Below are 22,802 nucleotides of genomic sequence, written 5' to 3'. Positions count from 1 at the left end.
ATGCAGAAATGAAAACCAATGAATAATGTATAGTAAGAAAGTCATGGTATGAAGGCACAAGATGAACAAGCAGGGAAAATGTACATCATTTAATTTCTTTCCTCCATCATCAAGATAAAGATGAGACAGTGTCACATAATGCAATGTAATCAATAAAAAATAATATAATAACAAAAAGATCTATTTAGCAACATAAGAGATGCTTGACTCCTTTTTATAAAAACAAAGAAGAATTCATACACCACAAGAGTATTGTTAAGTGGTTGACCTTGGTATATTCATAAATTTATGTAAATATTGCTAGTACTAAATTTGTTTCTGATCTAGATAAGTTTTCTTTCTTTTTTTTTTTGCATAATTCCTCTGGCTAATAACCTCCAGTACAATATTGAATTCATGCTTTCTTTAGTATTATATTCTTCAATATATTTGCTGTGGGTAATTTTGCTTCCTTTTTTCTAGTCTTCCAGTATTTTCTTCAGGCAAAAACTTATTGATTTGATAGTTTAAAAGTAATTGTTTGTAAATATAAATTCCCTGTTGATGCTGTTTTCATTGCATCCCATTAAGTCCAATATATTTTGTTTTTCTTTTCTATTCTTTGCTAGAAATTTCTTAATTTCTCTTGCGATTTCTTTGTTAACCCATTGGTTAGGAATATGTTGTTTAATTCTCACATAGTATTGTTAAATCTACAAATTTATTTATTAATGATTTGTAAATTTCTTCTATTATTATTGAGGAATATATGTGCATGATATTTGTTCTTTTACATTTGTTGAGACTTGTTTTATATTTTTACATCTGATTTGTCTTGCATAATGGTCCATGCACAATTGATAAGAATATATATATTGCAGTTGTTGAGTGGGATATTCTATGGACATCAGTCAGATCAAGTGAGCTTACAGTTACCCAAATATTCTATTATCCTACTGGTTTTCTGTTTCGTTACCCTATCCGTTGTTCAAATTAGACTGAGATTGACAATTATTACTGTTCAGTTATCTTTATTCTTTCATGTCCATCAGTTTTTTTAAAGATTTATTTTTATTAATTTTTTATTATGTTTTATTGGAAAGGCGGATATACAGGGAGGAGAGACAGAGAGGAAGATCTTCCATCCGATGATTCACTCCCCAAGTGAGCGCAACGGCCGATACTATGCCGATCCGAAGCCAGGAGCCTCTTCCGGGTCTCCCGCGCAGGTTCAGGGTCCCAAAGCTTTGGGTTGTCCTCGACTGCTTTCCCAGGCCACAGGCAGGGAGCTGGAAGGGAAGTGGGGCTGCTGGGATAGAACCGGCGCCCATATGGGATCCCGGGCGTACAAGGCGAGGACCTTAACCACTGTGCCACCGCGCCGGGCCCAATGTCCATAAGTTTTTAATCCTGTTTTAAACTCTTGCTAATTTTGAGTCTATAATTGTTGTATTTCCTGATGAAGTGAGCATTTCACCATGATGAAATCTTTTCTGTCTCTAGTAGCTTATTTGTTTTCTCTAGTATTAGTATCATTAATCCAGGTAGATTTTGATTGCTGTTTTGCATTGCTGCTTTAGCAACAGCCTGGGTCTCTCACAATTGACTAAGCATATCCTTGGCAGGTGCATAGAATTATGAGCTCTGCAGAGGATGGGACAATTTCTTTCTGAGATGCTTGACCCTTTCCAGTGATGGATTGGGCAAGACAAAAATGGGTTAGTCTGTCTCACAAGCAGAAATGACAGCAAAATAAACCCACACAAATACAGCAAGGTAATTTACATGAAAACAAGGAAAAGGTGAGAGAGTTTTGGAACCAGGGTCAAGAAGAGAAGAAAGAAGAGGGGAGGTCTTCATGGGAGGGACACAGTAAAAACTTCTTTTGTCAGAAACCCAGGCTGTATAGTAGAAGAAGCTGCGCAGGGCACATGTTCTCCTATATTCTTGATATCCCTGACAGTCAAAATTTTAGATTTAGGGAAATGCTCCATGAACAGACATGGAAGCCCAATATTTCAGTGCTGTTTCCTTTCAGTGTTGCTCTTCTCAGGCCTTCCCTAGCTTACACGGATGCTGTGTTACAGTCCTTCACCTTCAGTTCCATATAAATCAACTGAAATGTAACCAATCTCATGGGTCACAGCTGCTCAGGTTCTTTCCCTGGTTAAAAATCATGTCTTTGCCATTTCAATGCCAAGACATTGTAGGGTTAACTACATTGTACGGGCCCTTTGAGGCAGGAGCTGGGTAGAAGAACCTCCCAACAACTGGGGTGGAAGAATTCACTCTGTTTATCTAGTGCTGCCAGGCAATGCTGACACTGCTCCTGTGGTGCTTACTGTCACATCATAATTCACAATTTTGTCAATGTAAAAATATCTCAGAGAGTCTGCAAAATTCAGATCTCTGGGGAACAAATCCAATTTGGTTGTCTGTGGTGAAGATCTAGATTTTAAAAAGCTACAATTTAAAAAGAAAGAAAGCAAAAACGACATTTTCTCAAGTTATTTTTAAGTTGAGTGTTGTGTGGGTCAGGCTCTGAGAAATTTCATGTTAGACAATCTGTACAACTTTCCATTCAAATAGAAGCTAAGGCTACACTGGAATGGGCTGCAAAAAAAAAAAAAATATATCCAAACCAAACCAAAACAGAAACTCAGCAATATCTTAGTATTCCAAGCTGCTGAAAGGTCCTTCACAAGAATGGATCTCAGGCAGTAACCTACATCAGGACCACTTGGGGGAGCTCTCCTGGCATCACCTCGGATGCTGAGGTAGCAGGTGGTTCTGGGACTGCTGCTGGTCTCTGGGCCACAGCTTGAGAATCACAGTTATGTCTATGAGGGACCATTACTGCGACAAATGCCAGGTATTTGTCTCACTCCTGTTCTTTCTAACAACTAGATATACAAGTGGTAGGGACAAATAATATCCTGTGAATCAAACATCACAGCAGGGCATATCCAGAGACTTTCTGTAACTCGGCCTGTATAATTTACTGACAAGAATTCCGTCAGCATTGAAGTAGCAGTGCAAAGGACCCATCATCCCATCTGTCTCTTGTAAATGATTATATTCACAAAATGAAACAGTAATTGTAAACAAACAACCAAGAAAACAACAACAAAAACAGCTGGCTTCCACGCAGCACTGCCAGTATTCCGTTGAACTTCAGTTTGTTTTCTGGCTGCTCCAATTCCAATCCAGCTGTCTGCATATGCATGGGAAAGCACCAGATGATGGCTCAAGACCTTGCAATACTGGGTGCACATGGGAGACCCAGAAGAAACTCCTGGCTCCCAGCTTTGGATCAACTCGGCTGTGGCCATTGGGGCCGTTTGGGAAGTGAACCAGCAGATGGCAAGACCTTCTCTCCATCTCTTTTGTCTCTGTAAAACCTGCCTTTCAAATTAAAAAAAAAAAATCTTAAAAAAAATATCCCAAACCTTATGGATTACTTGGGGTGCAGTTATGAGCTGGACAAAGATGATTGGGCACAGATGACACTGTAGTTGGCACCACCGTTTGGCATGGAAGGGATTTGCTCTTCTGTCAACAATTCCAGTTACTGAGAAGGGAAGTGACAAAGACTGGTCAGCTGACTTGTGAGTTTTGGCTCAGTCGGTTATCAGTTGAACTTTTTATAATCTCTGAGGCTCAAGGTGTTCCCTGTGAATAAGTAGTCTAATATTCTATCTATTTCAGTTAAAAGAATTGATGGAACCATGAAGAGACTATGTTAGCCAGTGGATTTTGAATAGGTTTCATCACGATTGGAACGGCGAGATTGGCAGCAATTCAAACCTGTTGAACTATCAAAACTGCTTGAGCAGGACCCTCGGAGCGTGCCTCACATCGGGGACCTGGGACGGGTGGGGGGCTGGGTGGGGCGCTGGGTGGGGCTTCTCCCTTTGTTTCTCCCCTGACCCCAGGTACAGGGGAAAAATGATATTAGTGTGGAGACAATGGTGTTGCTCACTTTCCTGTAGCCCTTGACTCTTTGTACCCTAATCAACTAAGTAAGATTATATTTAAAAAAATAAATTAATTAAAAAAATAATATAAAAAATAAATGGAGAATATTAGAAATAGGCTCATATCTAATATTATGTACTCTGGTCTTTTAAGATGCTTAACCAATGTCCAGTAAAACTGACTCTAAAGCAAAACCATGAAGTTTTTCTGAGGCTGTTTTCTTTTACCACCTATCATTCTTAGTGTTTGAGTTTTAAATTTATTGTATTTGATGCCATCAAACAATGTAGTACAGCATTTGGGGTGAAAGGCTGGTTTTTAGAGAAAGGAGAGAGTTCTTCCGTCTGCAGGTTCACTACCCAAATACCCACAACTACCAGAGTTTTGTCAAACGGGAGCCAGAAACTAGGAGCCTGTTTCATCTCAGGCTCTTGGCAAGGGTGCAAGGGTCCAAACACTTGATTTGTCCCCCACTGCTTTCCCAGGCCATTAGCAGGGATCAGAAATGCAGCAGTCAGTCCTCAAATCTGTCCTCGTGTGGGATGCCAAAGCCACAGGTGCAGGTCTAATTCACTATTTCACTGTGCCAGCCCCACAGCATTCAGTTTAACTTGCCCAAACCACCTCCTGTGAGGTATACAGTCTGCATTCCATCACATTATTAACATGCCAAATAAAATAGTTTCTGGTTTTGTTCATGTGTAAGTGTGGCAGTTTCTCCATGAATATCCTTATATCCTTATTGTAATTCCAAACTTCACTATGTGTAATGTTGAACTCATACAATATGAACTCATTTCAGAGCTTTAATATGTAAAACTAGGTAGGAAGTCAGTTATGTGTTGAGAGCATATCTAGTGGTCACTCATTAGCAAATATTCTATAGGTACAAAATGATAAAAAGTGTGATTTCACAACAAATGCAGATATAATCAGAAATCCATTTACAGATCACTGAAATAAATGAATATATCTCCTGTAGACAGGAAGTGCTCATGGAACCCCTCTGATGAAGTTAATCGGAAAGGTCTTTAAAATGTGCCCCGAAGCAGCCTCCAGCATCATGCTGCATGAAAACAGAACACAACAGATAAACACATACAAGTTACAGATACACAACTTGGTTTATGGTTTTTAAAACTCAGTGCTTAGATTTACATATTTAGAAACTGAAATGTGATGGGGATGTAATTGTTCACAAGATTTCTAAACTAGTACACTCATTTGTGATAAAAAAGATGAATTTATTAAGTATAATACTTGGTAAATATAAAAAGCACTAAGCATAGATGTAAAGTATATATATACATATGTATGTGCGTCTGTGTATGTATACTCTATATAATATATAATGTTTGGTTTTCTTAAAAGACTCTGGAAAGAATGCATTACACGTCATTATGCCAAATGAAGAAGTAAGGTAGTCGTGTTATAATTCTAATAAAGATGAATCAAAATTAAAAATAAATATTTTAGAAGACAGAATGATATGTAATTTTGCAAATGAATTATCACTTTAGAGGGATAAGTGACAATATAAAAATTAGCATATTGACCAAAAGAATTCAAAATCTCAATACTACAAATTACATGTGAAGGTGGATGCTATTGCTGTGCGTGGCTTGCTCAGGATCCTCCAGTCTTTGTTCTTCAGTGAAGTTCAGCCCTCTCAGTAAGCAATTACTGCTGGAACTTGAGTACTGAAATGCAATAAACTAGAGGTGGCACTGTTGCCTCACTTAACCAGAGACAGCTTTGTAAACACAACAGAAATACTGGGGTTTCTGTGTCAATGCCTTTGACACTTTAGTTTGTATCATGGGCTATAAACCTGAATTTTTGCAAATATATCAAGCTCTAATTTTGAATATAACCTAATTGGAAAATCTGAAGTTAATAGTACTGAGCTTTTCTAAGATATATATACCATTCTTAAAATTAGAGCAGGCAAGCTTTGAGTTGCAAATATATCAAAGCATAGCAGCTGATATATTGTCATACTTTAACCAAGTTGATTACTAAAATTCCCTGTTGTAAAAATGATATTAGAAACCTGCTGGGAGCCAGTATCATGAGATAACGGAAGAAGCTGCCACCTGTGATGTTGGCATCCGTATGGGCACTGGTTCTGGCCCAGGTTGCTGTGCCTCCTTTCCAGCCCCCTGTTCCATGTGCCCGGGAAGCGCAGTGGAAGATGACCCCGGTGCTTAGTTCTTTGCATCCTGTGGAAGCTCCCAGAGAATCAGGGTTTGACCTGTCCAAGGTGAAGTGTTCTGGCCATCTGAGAGAGATCTCTTTTTCTCTCCCCCTCTCAGTAACTCTGATTTTTGAATAAGTAAAAACATGAGTAAATCTTTAAAACCTGTTTCATTCCATAAATTTGGTTACCCAACTCTATCAATATTTTATTTTATGTTCCTTTAATTTTTAACACTTATTAATGAATGAGCTTAAGGCTTTAAATGTGACAGATGTAGTTTACTTACCATTATGCTGGATAATTTGAGAATGAGCTAACTAAACTATCTTAAGGGGAATCATAATGAGGCTCGTATATAAACTTTGATGTTCACCAAGGTCTTATAAACGTATCCGTAAATAAAGACACCTATTTTGAGGTACACAAGAAAGATCTGAAAATCGTCCTGCATTATTATTTTTCCCATTCAATGTCCTTGCTGGATAACTAATTTTCATTTAATATTCTAATGGTGCCAGTAAATGATGATGTGACTTACAGCGAGCTACTTAGCAGGCCTGTTTCAGTTTGCTCATGTGTGAAGTGGCATCGGTGTTAACATCTACTTCACAGGTTTATTGTGAGAATTACATGTGTCACTATAAGATAGTCTTTGTGAGTCATCTGACAAACGAGGCACGCAAGAATGCACAGCCAGTTGAGCTTCCTCATGGGACAGTTGCATTCCATGTAGGAGTGACTGGCATGAAGATCTGCCTCCAACTTCCTGTTATTGTGTCTGTGAGGCTGTAGTTGGCAACTCAGGTTCTTAAACCTGAGTTATCCTGTCTCCAGTCTACATCCTGGCCCAGGCCCAAATGATGAATCAACCAGTGGATGGAAGATCTCTCTCTCTTCCTTCTCTCTCTCTTCCTCCCACCCTCACTCCCTGTCATGTTGACTTTCAAATAAATAAATAAAATCAAAACTTTGTAAACCAGCATCTGATATAAGAGCTAATGTTGTGGTATTGCCATTTAACGTACCACCTGTGACACCAGCATCCCATAACAGCACTGGTTTGTATCTTTGTATCTTGGTCGCTCTGCTTCTGATCTGCTTGCTGCTAATGCCCTGGGAAAGCAGTGGAAAATGGCCCAAATATTTGACCTCCAGCATTCATGCGGGAGAACTGGCGAAGTTCCTGGCTCCTGGCTTTGGCCGTGTCTAGCACTGATCATTGTGGCCATTTGGGGAGTAAACCAGTAGATGGAAATTTCTCTTTCTCTCTCTCTCCCTCTCTTTTTTCTTTCTCATCCCCTACACTTTTATTAGTGAATTTCAAAATAAATGAATTTTAAAAAAAGCATTTGAAATAAATACTTGGAACTACTGCCTGCACTATCATTGCTGCTGTAAATCAGAAGATCTATAGATGCTGGGTTTCAGAGCAAGATAGCTGGGCTGTAACCTTCACTTTGCTCTTCCACGGCTTCTCAGGGTTTTCCAGCATTGCTCCCAGGTTTCTCAAAAAGTCTAAGAAGTTACTATTGCCATCTCATTGTTATAGATAAACAAGGCTTGGATGCTACAGATAGTTTTTCTCAGCTTACAAAGCCATGTAGACAAGGAGACCTCTAATAATGTTCAAATAATCATATTGTGGTAGTTGAACCTTTGACTCTCCTAAGGATTTCTTTTGTGTCTGCAAAAGAGAAATCTACATTTTCTCTTGATTAAAACAATATGAGTCCATTTAAAACTAATTTCTATGTCTATAATTTAAATTTGATTTTAGATACTAAAAAATATAAATATTTAGTATTTATATAACTAGTATTTCTAACACCTAGCCACTCTGACATTGGTATACATGATTTTTTTTTTCTTTGTGAACCCTTTCTCTTTTTCTAACCACTTATTTATTTTTGAATAGTAGTGGTAACTTGGGATTGACATTGCTTAACTCTATGAATTCCATTCCTTTGGTTTGTTTGAAAGGGGGGCGGAGGGAGAAAGCGAGAGATACTTAAAGAGAGAGAAAAGGAAAGCAAAAGGGGAGAGGAGAGAGAGAATTTCCAATCTGCGGTTTCACTCTCCAAGTTCCTGCAATAGCTGGAATTGGACTAGGCTTGAACCAGGAGCCTGGAACTCAATCCTGATGCCTCGTGTGGATGTCAGGGTGCTGGGGTCCGTGCAGTGGATGTGGGGGACACAAAGGTATGAAGAGTATTCTTCCATTGCAGGCAGGGCCGCAAGGAATTTTGTGCTGCCTGGCAGGGCCCTGCGGATGTCTCTACAGCCACCTGAATGCAGCTCCACCTTCCTTTGCATGGACACTGGACCACCCTGCCCAAGAATTCTAATCCATTCAGGCATTGTTTGCTACTGTGGAGTTGGCTTTTTACTTTCAACGTGAGCTTAGAGGTTAATGTCAATAATAACAACTTGCAAAAGGACCTTTTATTATTCATGCTGTCTTGGCTGTCCTGTCAACCTTAGGCTAATGAAGGGATCTGTGTTTCGGGTTTCATTCTTTCCTTGATCTTTAGATTCTCCTTTTCTTTGTGATACAAGATTGAGTTGTAGAATAAGAATTGTAGTAGGAGCTTCTATTGAGTTTTTTTTTTTTAATAATGGTACTGGGAAAATTAGATGTACATGTGCAAAAGTAGGATTCAATATGCCCTACTATATGCCTTATACAAAACTCAACTCTAAATGGCTCAAGGGTGTAAATCTATGACCTGATACCATCAACAGTGTTAGAGGAAAACATTGAGTTTTTAGGTGAAACAAATGACAGAATCATCCTTGGAAACACCCACTTGACCATGACATAAAAAGTCTGAACCAGAGTTTGATTGCTTCTGTATAAATAAAGCAGACGGCTTTCTTGCATTGTCCATTAAGATCCTGGAACTGCAATGGTCCGTTTTGTTCCTCTTTGCGCCTCATCTATGTACCCTTCTCGAGTTCTGAACTCAGCTGGAGCTGGACTCTGGCATCAGGGTCTCAGGTACTTGAGCCATCATTTGCTGCCTTCCAGGCTATATGTTAATAGAAAACGGGAAAGGAGGCAGAGCTGGGACTCCACTAAAATGTTCCTGTATAATATGTAAAGATATCTAGCTGTGTAACTACTAATCCAAATTTGCACTCCATCCTATGACTATGAATTTCTGTGAACTAAGGAGAAAATGATTGGTTTTGAATAGTACACCATGGATATAAGCTTTCAATTTTGTCTTGTCCCTCATGGTCCTCTTGCAGAAATGAGCTCTGCTTAGACCATGGCTGGCACCTGAGGAGTGACCCTGACCCTCAGAATAGGCCAGAGCAGCCTTCTGAGACATGGCTGCCTTCTCACTGCCCTCACTTCCAAGGGGAACCTATATTTCCCTTTCTGAGTCTCCTTTGAGGCTTCCTTCTACAAACTATTATATCAGCTTCCACCCCATATCCTTTTCCTAAATATTCCCAAACTGTAATAATAAAATGCCAACAAGGACGTATTTAATTCTCAAAGTCCAAATTCCAGGCACCACTGTAGTCAGTGCCTGAAGAGAATTCACTTCCTGCCTCCATAGACAACCCTTTCCTGTTGCGTCCTCCTGTGGAGAAAGCAAGGCACCCTCTGGAGCCTCCTGTGTAAGGGCAGCCATCTCATTCATAAGGACTTCTGGATCGTCTTCTCACAGTCCCCACCTCCTAAGACCATCACAGTGGTCAGATTGGTTTTCACCACATGAATTATGGTGTGGGGAGCATCCTGTAGGTAGCACAAAATTAACATTATTTTACATATTCTGTACAACTTATTCATGTATTCATGAAGAAGAGAAGCAGACATTATGACACAGTGAGTTAATCCACTGATTGGCATACCTGTCCTTTCACAGTGGAGTGTTTGGGATTGTCCCGACTCTAATTCAGCGTCCTTTCTGGGGGTCACACATGATACCTTGAGTAACCGAAAGACCCACGTGAGCTCCTGGCTTTGGATTTTGGCCTGCCATATAAGGCATGAACCAGCCGATGGAAGATGGCTCTTTCCCTCTTTTTGTTTCTGTCTCTCTCTCTCTCTCCGTCTTTGTCTGTAACTCTACCTTTCAAACAATGTAAATAGATCCTTACCAAAGTAATAGAAGTATAAGCAAACATAAGAAATGGATGACAGAGCCTATACAGGAAAAACTTGGGGCTTATGTCTCCCTCTTCAACCCACTGATAGCCCAGTCCTGAGAAAGCTGATGTAAAACTACTGGTGCTCTCAGCTGTCCTTATAAACCAAAAAAAAAAAAAGTGGAAATAAACGCGCATAGCCTTGCTGAACACTAAAGTATATACAAATAGTTTTCTCCATTGATTTCATTCATTCCTGTAGTTGTGACTATTTCATTTGCAAACAGATCTTTAACAGAAAATATTTCATTCCACTGACACTAAGCACATTCTATGTACCTGTTTCTTTGCAAGAGGGAGAATGAAAAATAACCACAAGACTCGTCCCAGCCATGATTTCAAATGGTTCTCCAGTCCTTAGTTGAGGGGAAAAAAGATCTAGATTCTTTAAGGTCACAGTTAGAAAGTCTGATTTGGACAGAACAGAGGAAATATGAGATAATAGTTAATGTAAAGTCACAGCCTTAGAGGGGAAGAATAGGAAGAGGAAATGAACACGATAAAACATGAGGAAGGATGCATAGCTAAAACATAAGGATTTTTCTCATTTATTTTCTGTTAGAATTTTAGGGGATATGGGTGGCAGGTTCAAAATTGAGCAAAAGGTGGAAGCTCACAGCTGCTGCTGCCACAGCAGGCAGGGGTGGGGAATGTGAGCTGTGAGCTGGGCTCAGAATGTCCATGACCTAGAATAGGGCATTGACCTGAAGCTCCGCTGGTTCAGAAGTGACAAGGACAGTGGTTCCCAAAGGCAAATGGCCGTGCAGCCACAGGAAGGAACCTGTGGACATATCCAGCTTCAGAAGTGACCTGAGAGGAGCTTTCAGCTCACTTATTACATTTTTTTTTATAGCATTATTGTTTTCTTCTCTGTTAAGTGCAGCTCTTGTCAAATCTATACTCAGACCTGTTGGAGCTGTAGGGCAGTGAGGTGTGGGAGGGAGGTGGAAGACAATGAAGAGATACTTTAGCAAAGCTCCTAGTCTTTGGTTTTATCTAGGCAATGAAAAAAAGTTAGCTTGTATATCAGTGTTGAGCTGGCATGTTGCCCTGTGTTCAACTACCAGTGACAGGTGACAGATAACCTGTTCTGAAAACCTTTCATGTCACACATTCTGGTACAGAGCAGGACCAGGACACGCAGGGCTTTCCTACCCTGGGTTTGTCTCCAACATTGATCAGAGGTCACAACAACCTTGCTGAGCCTGAGCACAGCCCACAGCCTGGCAATCTTGTGAATACTGAAAATCTGGAAGTCATCAGAACTGAAGCACATGTACTGCCACCAGCACAGTGTGGCGGTTAGGTGGGCATCAGGAAGTTAGGGTCATTTCTTGGTTAGAATGAATAAAAGGGAGTGCTTCTTTAACAAAGTGTATAAATCACAAGAAGGTGCTTTCAGTGAAACCAGAGAGCTTTCCTACCCTTCCGAGCTTTAGCTTATCCTGAGAATGGAAAGAAGTTACTGGGCACTCCCTGCAGATAGTTTTTTGTTTTATCCTAGACTAGACAGGATTATAGCTCTGGCCTTCTCATGACTTTGTCCTCTGCCCTCTTGCTCTTTGTTGGCTGTTACTCTGTTCACCACACCAGAACTGTGCTTAAGACACTGTTTCCACTGTTTCTTGGGTCTTTCCTCTTATGAAGCCCCCCTCCTGATGCTGTGGCAGGAGGTTTCCACCTTTAATAAATGTTGCTTTGCTCCTTGAAATTGTCCACTTGAGAGTTCTTGTTGTCTGAGACAAGAATGGAGGCTGCCTTTGTCATTTCTGGTTGTAATCCCCATAATGATAGCACATTTGAGCTCTCCTACAATAACTTTTTGATAGCATCTTCTGTGTACTTCTAGAGACAGAAAGATGAGACTGAAGACAACACAAACCCTGGGCTGACAGAGGATGGCAATAGAGGAGGCAAAAGTGTCCGAGCTTGCAGTGTGTGTTGCTGTTGGCAGGACACTAAGCTTGCTTCACAGAAATTAGGTACTCTGTGTCATTTGCTTCTCATTCATTCCTTTTTCTTTTCTTTTTCTTTCTTTCCTTCCTTCCTTCCTTCCTTCCTTCCTCCTTCCTTCTTTCCTTCCTTCCTTCCTTCCTTCCTTCCTTCCTTCCTTCCTTCCTTCCTTCCTTCCTTCCTTCCTTCCTCCCTCCCTCCCTCCTTCCTTCCTTCCTTTCTCTTTCTTTCTTTCTTTCTTTCTTTCTTTCTTTCTTTCTTTCTTTCTTTCTTTCTTTCTTTCTTTCTTTCTTTCTTTCTTTCTTTCTTTCTTTCTTTCTTTCTTTCTCTCTCTCTCTCTCTCTCTCCCTCTCTCTCTTTTTCTCTCTCTTCCTTCCTCCCCGCATCCCTCCAACCCAATCCCTCCCCTTTCTGTCTTTCTCTCTTTCTTTCTTTCTTTCTCCTTTCCTCCCTATTTCCCCTCCCTCCTTCCCACTCCTCCCTTCCTTTCTTCCTGGCAGGTGGAGAACACATATGAGATTCTGATCCACACTTTACCCTCTTCTTTTTGTGTGTGAAAGAGTAAGCCTATGAACCATAAATAATTTCCTTAAATCCCATACAAACTTTTATTAACTCTTTTCTGATCAGGTCCATACAGACAACACTGGCAAGTAAATGCAAGCACACGTTTTCTGACATACATATGCATTGTGGCCATAAGAGTGTGGGTGTAGCCTGCCTTCCTTCCTTCCTTCCTTCCTTCCTTCCTTCCTTCCTTCCTTCCTTCCTTCCAACAAATACAAGAGCATGTGTCCTGGAAACTTTGTCTCTGGCAAACAAGGGGTGATGCAACAATTTAGACTGGCTGGAATGGACCAAACCCCTAGTCCTTCAGGGGCCTGCATCACAGTAGCAGATTTCAGAGAATAAACCATCAAAATATCCTCTTGCTAAAGAATGAGATCTTATGGAATGGATACTGTACAAGCATTGAAAATGTACATTCCAGAAAGTGGCTAAGGCACCGAGTAGTTTGGAGTAAGGTTTAAGGCATCTGTAATGACTTTCACTTTGTATTCTGTGCTTTTTTATATTGCATGCTTGTTTTATCTTAAAAATAACATGTGCACACTATAGGCATTAGAAGAACTGGCTTAACTTTTAAAAAGACATACATGGAAAGCACTCATTAGTTGGCACTAACCTGGGCAGAGATTGGGATTTTGCTTTGAGTGTCTTTTGTGAAAGAACCAAACTGTCATTTCCGGCTTGGAATTTTGAAAAGGGTTTATATTTTTTGAACATACAGTTATTGTTTGCTCTATTGCTGAAGTGTACTCTGACATTTCAATCCAGGTGTGCAACAGCTAAGGATCAAGTGAGGGCTGCTGCAAATCCACATCTCAAACATTAATCACTGCATTCTTTTATGTGTGTTGGAAGGATTAAAAATCCTTATTTCCATTTTGAAATACTCAATAAATCATCTCTGATTACCATTATGCTGTTGCCCTATGAAGCACTAGAATTTACGAGGTCTCCCTGATTGTGGCTTAATATCTAATCACGTCCTTCTCGCTGTTGCCCTGTACTGCTTTCCAGGCTCTGGTATCCATTGTTTCTGTTTTGTATTTCTATGAAATACTAGCTAGATTCCATGTATGACCGAAGACATGCAGTATTCATTTTTCTGTGTTTGGTTTGTTTCATTGCAGGAACTCCAGGTTTGCTCATGTGATTGTAAATGACAGGATTTCATTCTTTTTTATGACTGAAGAATGTTTCAACTTGCAAAAACACCACATCTCTGTTAACCAGAGGATAATTTATATGTAATTTAGAAGAACCAATTATTTTTCATTAGGATAATCTTCAAGAAATGAAGAATCTTTAAAATCTCTGAAGAGCTTATCTTTAAACTTTTTCAACAACTATGGGCAAATATAATTTACTAAAGAGAAAAGGTTTCTGAATATTTTAAAAATATACACAAAAGCATAATAAATAAGTAATTTTTTTAAACTGGACTAACTCTGCTTTAGTTAGACCTAAGTAGTCATATGGTTCTGTTTTGTAAACCCGGCAATGAAAATGTTGAAGAACATAGTTAACCTAGCAAGAAATGGCAGTGTGTAGAAAGTAAGTTATAATCAGTAATGATTTAATAATCACAAGATCAACTTAGTGTTACGTATTTATAAAAATCTAGATACATATACAAATATTTAGAATGCCATACCTTTGATATCATTTTTCTCTAAGTCCTTTAGTGCTTGAACAAAAGTCAACTGACTTTCAGTGAGTGGCCAACTGTTATACAACACCAAGCATTGGATAATGTACTTGTAACTCTGCAAAATAAAATGCAGTGCTTAAAAATAAAAATATATAGGGGATCAAACTTTATTATGCCAGACATAATAAATGCATAGTTTGTTACATCAAAAAAATAATTTAATAAACCAGATGTCACAGAAGTTCCATAATGCCAGTCTGTGATCATTTTATGCCTTTATATCCCCACCAATCCCTGACATTATCTGATTTCCTGCTTTATGACAGTGTAACACATATAAAGAAAAAGCTTGCTGTTGCAATATTTGCATTTTTCTTGAGTTTGAACATTGCCTCAAATTTGATGGCCTTTTGCCTTTTTTATTGTCACAAATGACCATCTATGTTGTCTATTATTACCTTTACACATGAAAATTTCACAGTTCTATCTGCATGATATCTGTAACCCACCTGTGTGCACTGTGTTAACCGATGATCTATTTTCATTCTCTCCATGGTTGGATAATATTCCCAGAACCACCTATTCTACTTTTTCTCTTTTGATCTTTTGATTTATGATGTTGCCTATGTCCTCTATTAATTGCCATAAACATATCATACTCTTGTCCGTTTTCCCTTGTTCCATTTATTTATTTTGGTAGTAATTAGATTTTTTTTTTTTTGCTGTTGTGATGTTTTAGTCTGTGTCTCTATTTGAAAATGGAAGTTCCTTGTCTTTTTTTTAAGTAGACTTAGCTAATTGTGAATTGCTTTTTTATTTCTATGAGTTTCAGAGTAAGTTTAGAAATTTTTAGAAAATATGTAGTGGATTAAATTGAAAGTTAGTTTTCACATTTATAGGGTTGTTAATTATTTTCAATGTTAATTTCTATTTTATTGCATTGCGTTCAGGTGGTATGCCTGTTGAATACATGCAGTTTGGACTGTATTGCAGTTTCCACTTTATATTAACCTAAGGTCTTTATCGGATGTGCTAAGAAAAGGCATGTTCTCTGTCTCTTGGGTGAAGTGTTACATGGAGATATCTGAAGGACAAAGCTGATGCTCTAATGATTTGGCTAGTCACAGTCATGCTTGTTTCCTAGCTCGGTGTCTAGAGGCATGCATTAAATCCTCAGTTACAAGCTGTGGAATTGTCGTCCTTTCCTCTCCAGTTTCCGTAGTTTTCACTCTGTATTTGCTGAGTCTGTGCAGTTAGGGCTCCAGGTATTTTCCTGTGTGCTCCGATTTGTACCCAGTACCCTTTCTGAGACACTGCAACTGTTATCACTGATCATTCCAGGTTCTTATTTACCAGATGCATCTTTGCTTCTTAAATTTTCTATGATATTTTGTTCAAAACTGCCACTTTCTGGAATACTTACAGTTGACTTTTATTCTTATCTAATATTAAAATCTTAGTTTTTTAAAATAAGATTTATTTATTTTTATTGGAAAGGTGGATATACAGAAAGGAAGAGAGACAGCGAGGAAGATCTTCTGTCCGATGGTTCACTCCTCAAGTGACCGCAATGGCTGGAGCTGAGCCAATTTGAAGCCAGGAACCAGGAGCTCTTCTGGGTCTCCCACGGTGGGTGCAGGGTCCCAACGCTTTGGGCCGTCCTCGACTGCTTTCCCAGGCCACAAGCAGGGAACTGGATGGGAAGCAGGGCTGCTGGGATTAGAACTGATGCCCACAAGGGATCCATGCATGTGCAAAGCGAAGACCTTAACCATTATGCTATCGTGCTGGGCCCCAAATTTTAGTTTTAAAATTGGAGGATTCTTTCAGATTTACTGAAGCTGCAGTCAGATTTGGTTTTGTTTGTGGCCATTTGTTTTCTTTTCAGTTCAATTTCATTGTTTTGTTTCATTTTGTTTTTGTGACTAACTCATTTGCTTTTGCCACCATTTAAAAGTATATCCAATGTCCTGGGCCTGGTGTGGCAGCCTAGCAGCTAAAGTCCTTGCCTTGCACGTGCCAGGATCTCATATGAGTACCAGTTCTAATCCTGCAGTCCCACTTCCCATCCAGCTCCCTGCTTGTGGCCTGGGAAGACAGTTGAGGACAGCCCAAGGTCTTGGGACCCTGCACCTGTGTGGGAGATTCCGGGGAGGCTCCAGGCTCCTGGCTTTGAATAAGCTCAGCTCTGGCCGTTGTGGGCATTGGAGACTGAATCAACAGATGGAAGATCTTCCTCTCTGTCTCTCCTCCACTCTGTATATCTGACTTTCCAATGAAAATGAAATAAATCTTAAAGAAAAACTGTATACATATATATGGAGATCTATATATATATATATAATCACCTAACCCCTTACAACTTCATGTCATCACATGTATTGTATGTCGAAGTTGGAATTTGTATTTGTAGAGAAATAATTTTTAATAAAAATCATACACACACACACAAACTGTCCTTTACCCTCTGGCTTGGGGTGCATTTATTCCAGGCCTTATTAATATTTGATCTATAATGTGTGCTCTTATGTATATGGAGAAAACTATATCCACATTTGAGTCTTAGGGTGCAGAAGAAATTTGCACTGTCATGTGGCTAAAGGTCTCAGCCACACTGTTCAAGCATCTCTTTGACTCTGATTTTTTCTCAGTGGCGTAGCACACAGACAGTATTATACATTGACAATTTCTAGGAAGTTTTTTTTCATAATAGAATTTTTATCAAAAGCTTTATTTATTTTAATTGGAAAGGGAAATTTGCAGACAGAAGGACAGGCAGACAGACATTGCTGCAACTGCCGGAGATGTTGCCTGGCCAAAGCCAGGAGCTTCTTTGTGGGCCTCCTATTGTGGGGAGCGGCTGAGGAGTAGCCAGGAACCCAACCAGCACCCATATGGGATGCCGATACTTCAGGTGGAGGATTAATCTGTTATGCCACTACATTGGCCCTTTAGACTTTTCTGAGTAGTCCTGGAGAATAACTCTTTTTAGTGAAATATACCTGTTGTGGTGTGCTACAGTTTTCCTCTCTAGTGGGCAAACTGATAACTTCGTCTTCCAAAGGAGGTGGACCACTGTCTGCTGCTGTACTTCCAAGTTTACCCTTGTTGATTTTCTGACTTCCTTGGGTAGATTTCTTCTTGGTCACCGTGTCTTGATCTTTCTTGGGTGTCGTATAGAGTAAAAGAACTTGCTTGCTGGCTGAATAAGAAAAGTATTAAGTTTAAGTTAACATGTATGACATGCATATTTTTTTTTGCTAAATTAGATCACTCTGTGAAACACTCAAAAGAATGGCTTAATTGTTTTGAGTTGAAAAAAAACCAGCATTATTGGTTTCTTGAAAACGTTTTGATCTTGAAGATTGTGACTATAGTAGCACGGTACCTCCATACAACAGTGTGCATGTGTGAACAATTTTTGATTGGTAGAAGAACTTACAATAATGTTTCATTAATTTTGTGTAACTGAACGTCACCACATTTCAAAACTCTGACTACCTTACTGGTAAACCTTATGTCTGTATGTTAACACCCTCATGAAACACTTTTGTTTCGTTTCTAATTTCTCCCTCCATTACTTTGTCATTTACGGGTAGGTTTTATAAGACTGAAAGGAATAAAAATAGAAATGTATCAAATAAATTCATCAAATATATATTGAAACAACATAGGTAAGAAGCACAGAAAAATGTTAAGTTTAGTCCTGAAAGAATAGTGGACAGTGTAGTTGAAGCTGTTCTGTTACCACATGACAAAGAAAAAATGTTAGGGCCAGTGTCATAGCATCACCTGCTACAGGCACCAGTTCTCGTCCTGGTTACTTTACTTCTGCTCCAGCTCTCTATTAGTGTGCTTATGCATCTGGGAAAGCATAGGAGGATGGCCCAAGTCTTTGGGCCCCTGCACTCATGTGGGAGACTTGGAAGAATCTCTAGGATCTTGGCTTTGGTCTTGCCCAACAAAGGTCATTAAAACCATTTGAGGAGTGACCTAGCAGATGGAAGATCTGTCTTTCAGTCTCTCCTTCTTTCTCTGTAAATCTGCCTTTCAAACAATAACAAATGATCCTTTTTATAAAGAGGGAGACAAAATTGACCAAGATGTACACATCAATTGTCTGCAATTAATAGTCAACTTTGCCCACAGTCCAAGGTAATAGTCATCCCAGGATTGTGATCCTTAAGGAAAGAGAAGCATATAAGCTGATTTCTTCAATTCTTTGTCTTCCCCTCTGTGCGCAGGGGATGCCATCTAAATGCTGAACAGTTGAGTGCTGGGTTTGAGAATATAAAACTAGAGCTGGGAGCACCTGAAACAATGTGTATTTATTAGAAGAATACCAAAAAGGAACATCTGAGAAACCAGAAATATCATAGGGACCTGTATGAATCTTCAGCTGAATTCTAAACTTCATTAGTAGGCTCAGCAATGACTGGCAGGCAGTAACTGCTGGGAGAATGTGAATTTAATAAGGATTCAAGCAGTTGCACAGTGTGAGAGGGAAGTGAATTTCTCGCCTGAAAAAGTGAAGGAAACTTAGTGAACACACATAGCATTTAGTTTAAACCCAAGAATGGTCAACCATTACAAGTAGAACTGCTCAGAGTAAAAGCAACCATAAATGTGACTTAAGAAATCTTAGAACCTGGGCCTGGAACAATGGCTCACTGGCTAAAATCCTGCCCTCATAAGTGCTGAGATCTCATGTAGGGATCCCTGCACCCAAGTGTGAGACCCGCAAGAAGCTCCTGGCTTCAGATCAGTTCAGCTCCCACCGTTCCAGCCAGAACACAGAAGATTTTTCTGTCTCTCCTCTATAAATTTGCCTTTCCAATGAAAATAAAAAATTTTTTTTTTAGTTTGTTATTGTTTAAAAAGAAGGAAAGCTTAGAACCAAGTTGTGACAGTATCTGGCTAACTAAATGAACTGCTTGCCAGAATAAAATTATTTCCATGAAAGTAATACAATAAAAATCACAGTAATGAAGGAGGTATGCTGTACACCAAACAATTTGTAAGAAGCAAAAAACGTGACCATAACTTTAGAAAAAAGTAAATAAAGATAGACACAAAGCTGACAGAGGCACTGGACTTAGCAAATGAGATAATTAGCATAACTACAACAAGTATTGAAGTATTTAAGGGAAAAATAGACAATGCTGAACACCAAGAGAAACAATAAAATACACAAAGAAGCAAAATAAAGATCTACATCCAACTCTTTCTGAAATAAGAAACTTGTACAAGCTTTTTTTTTGACTCGTCATGAGCCATGTACAAGCTTACATAGAAGGTTGTGACAGAATTCAATGTTAATAAATTTAAAGATGGTTTAAACAACAGTCTAAGTAGAAGCACAAATTGAACACAGGCTACGTGTCTCAAAGCACATTGTAATTGTGGGGGAAGGACTGCAAAAAGGAATTTGTCCAATCAGCCTTTTAGACTGTGATCATAAGAAAATTTGTCTACGGAGTGAAGAACCTAGGAGGACATCAAACGGATTTGAAGCCCGTCCTCACCCCAATGCCAGCTGTTTTCAAGGAACAGAAAGAAGTTACAGGAACATGCAGAGAGAGGGACCCGTGAGGATGTTATAGAGTGACACTGCCATAAGAGACAGACAAATGGACAGGACTCTCACTCGCCCACTGGGTCTCTCCTCAAATGCTTTCAATGTTTCAGACTAGGCCAGATTAAAACTGAAAGTGAGAACCAATCCACGTCTCTCACATGGTGACATGGTCTCAGTTACTGACAGAGTGGACAGTCCACAGAGTGGACAGGACACTGGAATCAGCAGTGTCTGACTTATAACCAAGCACTTGAACATGAGGCGCAAGTTTCCCAGTTCGTTCCCTTTGTCCAAAGTCAAATGTCCATTTTTTTTTTCATTAAAAAATGTTCACACATATTAATTTGTGGATATGGATCCAAGAGTATTGAAATGGGTGTATTCCAAAAATCTACTTATGCGAATATATCTCTAGCAGTTTGGGTTATCCTATGCTAAATCTCAAAGAAACCTATGTATCCAAAGGTAGAATGGATAAACAAGACGTGGTATATCCATGTGGAATAGTGTTCAGCAAAGTAAAAAGTAACAGAGGATATAGCATTATATACAATAGAATGGATGCATCTTGAAAGTGTCAAACCCCAAAATTCAGTGTTATAGGAGCAAATACCACATGGTTGCAATGTTGTGCGGTCCATCATGAGGGCTGTGAAGAGCGCTTATTGTGATGGAATTGCAGATTAAGCCCTTTGTCTTTAAACCTTGTGGGGATATGGCCTGATGGATATTTCTGGCTATATAGGGATGTTTCATGTCTTAATTATGAGTGTAGGTTAAACTAGAACGTATCTTTATTGAAACCCATTGACTTTTTTTTCTGTTGTTAAATTGTTTCTTAATAATGTGTTTTGAATGAATGATCCAAAGTTCCAATCCCTGAAAACAAATAGCTGCATTATTTCCTTCTGTCAGTTAGTAATTCACTCCAACTGAAACATGTGAAAGTATTCAAAAATTTTAAGAGAAAATACAAAGAAAAATTATTACACATGTAAATACACTCAACTCTTAACCAAAGTTAAGTGAAATATAAATGACCATTTTTAGCATTCAGAATGACAAGAGTCACGAAGCAAAATTCATTCTGTCAATCACAGGACTATGGCTAAAAATAATATATTTATATAAACTCAGTGGAGAGCATTTGGTCTTATATAACAAAATTAAAACTGCATTGAATCATCAGCTGTGTTTCTACTGCGTATCCAGTTTATGCATATAGAAGTTCAAGAAACCACATACATAGGCTGTTTTTTTGTTGTCAATTTAGAGAGAAAAGGTTAAAATTATTCACTACTTTGCAAATGGGTGATCCTCTATGGAAAACATTTGTGTAGAAGCAACAGCTTGGAATCTTTACCAATTACCATCATTAGTAGTTTTACATAACATGCAACAAGATTTTTTGATCCATAGTGATTCCTCAAATATTTAATGGTCCCAGTTGTAAATTTTCCGGGAAATCATGACTTTTATATGAATTGTGTGGGCTGAGTATTGCTACAGTTTTTCTTAAGCATTATAAGACATAAAGATATTCTGTAAATGCCCGTGGGATGATTCAAAATCTAAAGAGGTCAGTATTAGATTTGGTTGCTCGATTTGCCCAGAATTATCAATCTTTCAATGCTATATAGCCCCTCATATTATGATATGAAGATTTTCATACAGAAAAAAATGCCAAGGTGCCAAGGTAGTTTTCTAAACCCTGAACACACATGCAGACCTACACATGTACACAAACACTTATGGTGGGAATGCTCCAGAAATACATATATTATGTACACACACATACATTATAAAGAGAGGCAAATCTAGTTAAGAATGTGTGTGTGTGTGTGTGTGTGTGTGTGTGTGTGTGTGTGTGTGTGTGTGTGTGTGTGTAGAGAGAGAGAGAGAAACAACTGGCAAGTATTTAGGGAAAAAAAAGTAGCACCATTTATCTGTTTATCTCTGTATAAAATTTAGAAGCACAAATTAACAGCATCTATTTAAAACAACATTCTGACATCTAAAAATATCTAATTTATACCAATAGCTCTGTCTACATGGAGGGAAGATGAAATTTTTTGTGTAATATAAGTGAAGTAAAGAATATGCAGAACAAAAGAACCAGTTTGTGCAGAAAAATTCAATGTTATAAAGGTGCTTATTCTTCTTAAATTGACTTATTCATGTGTTCAGGCAGTCAGAAAGGGAAAAATGAGATTTTTTGTGTGTGTGTGTTGTAGAGTGACCATGAAAAAAAAAAAAGTAGTCAAGCTCATCTAGCACCAAAATAGAAGCACCTTGTAAGAGTGGATGTTGGTTCCAATTTGGTTGAGCTTCTGAACCAAATTTTAACTATCTTTCTCTTCCATTTTTGTTTGCTTTCCAGAGATAAACTTATAAATTAATTTAAAATGTTTATGTATGCTCCTCTTAGAAATGGTAAGTTTTATCGTGAACTAACACTACAAAATATGATACAAACTTCAGTATTTATTGTTGCAAATTTAAATTACAAATTTGGAGTGGAATGTTGGTGATGACTAGTTATTTTTATTTGCTTGATAGTGTGTGTGAGAGAGCAAGAGTGAGAGCAAGAAAGAGCGGAACAGAAATAGACCTTCCATTTTCTGCCTTACTGCTCATATGCCCTAAACAAGAATTCAAATGATGCCAAATTGGGGGCCAAACGTTTTGAGCTATCACCTGTTTCCTCCCAGAGTTATGCATTAGCATGAAGC

The 22,802-nt window shown here is 38.8% G+C and overlaps 1 protein-coding gene across 1 annotated transcript in view; it reads right to left on the bottom strand.

Moving 5' to 3' along the window:
* The window catches only part of ADGB (androglobin), a 177,325-nt gene that overhangs the window by 12,966 nt on the left and 141,557 nt on the right, over window positions 1-22,802 (bottom strand). The window contains exons 29-30 of the mRNA XM_040965667.1: window positions 17,495-17,694; window positions 14,496-14,607 (exon numbers count right to left, since the gene is read on the bottom strand). Of these exons, the coding sequence (XP_040821601.1) occupies window positions 14,496-14,607; window positions 17,495-17,694 (312 nt within the window). The remainder of the gene's footprint in view (window positions 1-14,495; window positions 14,608-17,494; window positions 17,695-22,802) is intronic.

The sequence above is a fragment of the Ochotona curzoniae genome, unplaced genomic scaffold (genome assembly GCF_017591425.1).
Source record: "Ochotona curzoniae isolate NIBS_2020 unplaced genomic scaffold, NIBS_Ocur_1.0 scaffold_3890, whole genome shotgun sequence".
Taxonomy (NCBI): domain Eukaryota; kingdom Metazoa; phylum Chordata; class Mammalia; order Lagomorpha; family Ochotonidae; genus Ochotona; species Ochotona curzoniae.
The sequence above is the reverse complement of the archived record's forward strand: the minus strand, read 5'-3'. Positions and strand labels throughout refer to the sequence as shown.